The 5,487-nt window shown below is 40.2% G+C and overlaps 1 protein-coding gene across 1 annotated transcript; it reads right to left on the bottom strand.

Moving 5' to 3' along the window:
• Positions 1–242: 242 nt before the first annotated feature.
• Positions 243–1,295, bottom strand: GPR1 (G protein-coupled receptor 1). The gene has a single exon (XM_009890202.1). It carries the CDS (start codon positions 1,293–1,295, stop codon positions 243–245), a length of 1,053 nt encoding a protein of 350 aa, XP_009888504.1.
• Between the last annotated feature and the right edge of the window lie 4,192 nt (positions 1,296–5,487).

The raw sequence follows: 5,487 nt of genomic DNA, 5'->3' as shown, positions 1-5,487 counted from the left end.
AGTTAGAGCAATTCCACTCATATTGATGACTTTCAGTTCAGGCTGTGTGTGCATTGCAAGTACACCACACCCAAATGATGTGTCCTTTAAAAACCTTTCAAAAAAAGCAGCAAGTGCAATTAAGCCAGCCGTTTACATAAAACTGCACATGCAAAGATACACATCTGACTGGCAGATGTGAAGTCAAGAACACCTCCAAATCTCCTGTCAGCTGTTTTGGAAAGGGATGGTGTCAAGAGCTGTCACTGAGCAGTTTCACAATAGCGCACAGGCGCATGGGTGTTGTCCGAGCTCCACAGCTGCTCACTGACCGTTCCCGAGCGGCTCACCTCCCACAGTGCCAATTTTAGCACCTCAGAGACTGTCGTCTTGACTTGGGCCTGGAACTTTTTGCTAATCAGAACGTAGAGGATTGGATTGAGGCAGCTGTTGATGAAACCAAGGCCAGTGGAGAGGGGAATGCCATCCTGTAGTAAGTCATGCAAGTTTTCATCGTGGTGAGCAGACAGCTCCACAATGCTGAATATGTGATACGGTGTCCAGCAAACAAAAAAAGCTACAACTACAGCGATGATGGTCCAGAAAAGCCTGCTGGAAGTCAGTACAGTTCTCCTCTTCACTTTGACAATCAGCAATGAGTAGCAAATGACCATGGTCACTAGAGGAAAGAGGTAACCAAATGCAAGCCTCACCCAAATGAGAATGTGATGTGTCAGCAAAATAAGTTCTCTGTCATGCACATGGAAGTTGTTGTAGCAAATGGTGACATTGTTGAGAACTGTAGTTGTGTCTCTGAAGTATAAGGCAGGGCCACCAATAATTGCAGCTGACATCCAAATGATCCCACTAAGGATGAGGGTGTTCCTTACAGTTCGATACTTGTAGGAAAAGACTGGGTGGACTAGGCGGATGTAGCGGTCGAGGCTGATGAATGTCAGGAAGAAAACACTGGCAAACATATTAAGTAGTGCGATGAATGAGTTCATTTTGCAGAGCCACTTCCCAAAAGGCCAGTGGAAGCCCATTGCCACGTAGGTAATATAGAGCGGCAGGAAAAGAACAAAAATAAAATCTGCAATGGCCAGATTGAGGAACCAGAGTGTAGAAACAGATTTATCCCACTTAAAGCCCATAAACCAGATAACAATGGCATTACCTGGCACTCCCAGCAGAAATGCCACACTGTAAAAGGAAAGGGAAATCATATGGGCAATGCTGAGGGAGGACTGGGGTGATTCATCTTCCTCAGACAGGTCATAGAAATAAGAGTAGTTCTCAAAATCTTCAAATGTCATGTTGCGCAGTTGCTTTCTGGGAAAGAAAAGGAATGGAACAGTCAAAGGAGAAATGTTTTACTGCACTGCAAATAGTAACCTTCAATTCCTTTAAGTTCTTGGTGATAAAAAATACCAAAACATTGACTTAGTTTCACATAGCTATCACTTTTTAGCTGTCAGTTGCTAGCACAAAGCTTGTGGAGTATTTTGGTCACAGCCATTTCAATAAATGCTCAAATCAAGACAACACTTGAAATCGTCAGGAACCATTTTCCTTGCATTTATTTCTTAACAGAGAGCACTGAGCACAGTGTCACTGAAAATTTCTGGTAGATCAGCTGCAAAGTTTTACTGCAGTATGATTTTTCTATTCTTTTCTAGCTGGGTTTCAAATTTTACTGCGCTGTTCCTATTTCAAGTAAGTTTTATGGATTATATCTGTCAGAAATCACGGAAGCACCAGGCATCTATGTAGGTAAAAAAGTGCAGTTAATATGCCAGGAAGCTATTCTTCATAAATTTACCACCCACACATACACATTCAATGTATTAGATTTCCTTAATGCAGCAAAGGATGTAGAGAAGGAAATATATAGAACACATTGCAGGGACAATATATACAAATGTGGTATTCTTCCACTTGTGAGCTAAGAAACAGGTAACACATGAAAGAAAATAAAGCTTCCCAGGACAATAAGATACACTGTAATAGCTATAGATGAAAATATGTGTATCTCCTTTTTTCTTTTTTTAAGACAGAATGACGTTCTCCATTTTCTGTTCCAAAAGCTTCTGGAACTTACAAGTACAACATGATTTTTCACACAGGAATTTTCTTCTAAAACTCCAAAGGAAGAGTGTAGGAGGGAGAGAAGGGGGGGGGGGGCCGCGGGGAGGAAAATATAAACCAAAAGAAAAAAAAAAAAAAAGAAAACCAAGAATGAATGGGAAAACAGATAGCAAACAGAGGTTGAACATGAAAAAGCACTCAGAAGTTACGTGCCCATACCACAGTACAGACAAAGCTGCAGCACAGCACAGATGGCCACAGCCTGATAAAAGAATCTGCTATGGTCAAAACAAATATTCTGCAAAATTCTGTTATCATTTAAAACTATATTGTCTGGCTGGACTCAGCTGCACTAAAAACCTGTCCCTGAGAGCAGGATACAACCAGCCCATTAGCTCTACTATGGATGAGCTCGCTGGTACACTTCTGAGTGCTAGCTTAATTCAGAAACCGAAATTCAGCCCATGCTTTTGGAACCCAGCCCTGCATTCCTGTAATTCCATGAATTTTAGCACGATAAGGACAACAAGGGCAGGGTCTCCAGAGTACGCTGCCTGCAGAACCACATAGGCAAGCTTGTATCCATGTACCTACCTTTCCTTCAAAAAAGTAGTTTGCTTATTTTGAAAGGGTTACTCACACAAGTGAAGCTACTCATGTGCACACACATTAGCAAGATTAGATTCCTCATTCGTAGATGGATTGAGAAGGGAAAAAAAATTGTGCAGTTTTGATAAAAAAAAATATGTAATAAGAGTCAATACAGCCTGTTCTGTCAAGAGGCTATGATAACATTTGCCCTTTGTAATTTACATCAGGCTGAAGGAATGTTATTTGGTTTGCTGTCCTGATAAAATGATACTTATTGGGCTACATTTATGTAATTACATGCCCCTTGGGGGTAGATTCTGCATCAAATAGCAGTACCACCCATCTGAGTCATTTTTTCAAACAGCTTAACAGCTGCTGAGAAATAGTATAAACAAGGAGCAGTACCACTAACATCTGGAACAGCCTTACATTTGGACAGTTTCAGAGGACAGTCAGGCTAATAATTGGATTTTTAAGTGTCTTTACCTATATACAGAAGTATACCTTCAAATCGAATTAATGCAATTAAAAAAAAAAAAATCAATTTTTTCAGACTCTTGCTGATTGTCATCCTGTATTGCAGTTACTAATCCATTTTGCTTTTAAGTTTCTCAAGAGCCAGCACAATGCAACACTTGGATTCAAGCATTTCCTCCTTATATGTGTAATCCCCAAACTTTTTTCCTAATGGTGCTAAAAAACCATAATGACAATAACAAATATTTGCCTACTGCCCAACAATGTTAATTTTATATTTAGAATTTTGAAGATGATGTATAGCAGGAGAAAGAAAACATACCGAAATAAATACCAAATATTTACCAAGCCTCCTGTAGTTTAAAACTGAAACCATTGAAAGAGCACACCTCTAGAATACAATTGTTTTTCCAAGCTTGTATTTTTCCTTATCTCCAACTCCTAGTTTTCCAATGCATTACCTCTTTAGCAGTGGGGGCAAAAAAAGGCAGGAGGATCATTCACTACCATTGCTCCCTGTGCACAGAAGCTGAAATTAGACTCTATAGCTAGGGCTCATCAAAGACTGATGATTACATTTGCAAAGCCCTGAAGCTTTTACCTCTGAAATCCACATATATGAAGCACTTCTATAACAGGACTCCCGGTGTTACGCCCTGCCCTGAAAAAGATAAGCAGTAGGGGATTTTCAGTGGAGGTATGCTGGTTTACATCAATAAGGACACAGATTTTTTTCTTCTGCAATAACTGTTAGCTGTCATTCAGCAGGGATGTTTCTTTAGGTTCTTGAAACACATATAGTCTCAAATATGTGAGTTTGGTGTTTATTTATTAATAAACTCTCAGAGTCAGAAGCATCTTACAGTTCAAGTCTAGGTCTTGAAAGTAAGGAAATCTAACTCTATTCCTTATTCTGTCACTAATTTCCTGTATGATCTTTGACAAATGGCCTAATTTCCAGGCTGGAAAGACTCTCATGAACCTGCCTGCAAACAGAGGCTCAGTAGAGAAAACAAGACTTTTTGCCAGCAGTTTCCACTTCGCTTTCAGGCCAACTGCTAGAAAGGGTAAGGGAGGTTTGGTGCAGTTCACTGGCTCAGTCCTTGCTGGTCCGGTTTTGCAAAAAGTAGCCAGATGGAGGAAAATATTTTTCAATAAACAGGAAAGTGTGGTTAGAGGCCTGGCAACAGGACCTGGGGGCAGCCACAGGTTACAGAACAGTGTTGTACTGCATATGGGTGAATATAACCAAGTTTAGACTTCATCCTGTCTCTTTTTCTTTATAGTAAACAGCCTGTGTAAAGTGTACGCCAAGCAGTTGTTTCACTGGAGTCTGTTCCTGTTTGCTGAGGTCACAAGCAGCTCTGAAAACTGAGCCTCCTTGATTCAGTTGCTTAATTATGAATATAGTTGCTTAATTTTAAGCAAATATGTTTCAGAATGTTTGACCAGGAGGTTTCATTTCCTGTCTTCTTCTGCAGAACAGAAGTTAATTACTAAACAACTTCATAGGAATATCACAGGCTGGCACTTGGTGCTAGTACCTTTAAGATCCTGGGAGAGAAAACAGAATCAACAAGAAATACAGATTGTTAGGAAATATTTCTAAAATACAAAGCCACAGAACTGCTGGGAAGAAACTTTACCATGCGCTACATGAACTGTCTTTCTCTGAATTTCAGCAGGGAATTACAGAATCAGATCTCAATTGACATATTCATAGCTTTTTACTACAAGTACCTAGAGTTCATTTTCTCTGCCACCATTACGGCATTTCATAAAGCTGAGCCATAATGACAACTCGGACAAATGATTGTATCTGCTTAAAATAGAACAGCTTTTGTCACACTAGGAATGGCCTTATGGTTATGACATGGGACTAGTACTTTGGACTCTATTCATGGCTACGCCACATGCATCCTGTTTGACCAGGGGAAGTCGTTTGACCTCTCCACGCCTCAGCCCTGAGGTCAGTAGAACGGCTTTGGAATGAAATTACATTGGGTTTTCAATCTAAAATAAGAGAAAACAAACAAAACAGTTGCAATTTCCACTCACTTCACTTGATGCAAAGTCCTCCTGGGGGTTCAAAGTTCTCTGAGCACCATGGAAGTTAGGGTCCAACTTAATTACAATGGTAGTTTATGCCACATGTTTGGGCTACAGCCCACGCAACCTCTCTCTCACATTTGGTCCTCATTACTTTGCAAATTTACAGAGAGGTCCAAGGGAAGAGCTTATTCATTGTCTATGTTACTTAAAAGTTAACACAAATATTTGAGTGGTAGTCCCAAAATCTATTTGTTCAGTGTGATAAACAGTGCTCAGGGCCACTGGCCAGCTAAATTGATT

This window comes from Charadrius vociferus, unplaced genomic scaffold (assembly GCF_000708025.1).
Source record: "Charadrius vociferus isolate BGI_N301 unplaced genomic scaffold, ASM70802v2 scaffold147, whole genome shotgun sequence".
In the NCBI taxonomy this organism is placed as follows: Eukaryota; Metazoa; Chordata; class Aves; order Charadriiformes; family Charadriidae; genus Charadrius; species Charadrius vociferus.
Note: the sequence above shows the minus strand (reverse complement) of the source record. Positions and strands in the feature narration are given on the sequence as shown.

Excerpts from the sequence above, each read along its gene's own strand:
- GPR1 (XM_009890202.1), bottom strand. The coding sequence starts at position 1,295 with ATGACATTTGAAGATTTTGAGAACTACTCTTATTTCTATGACCTGTCT.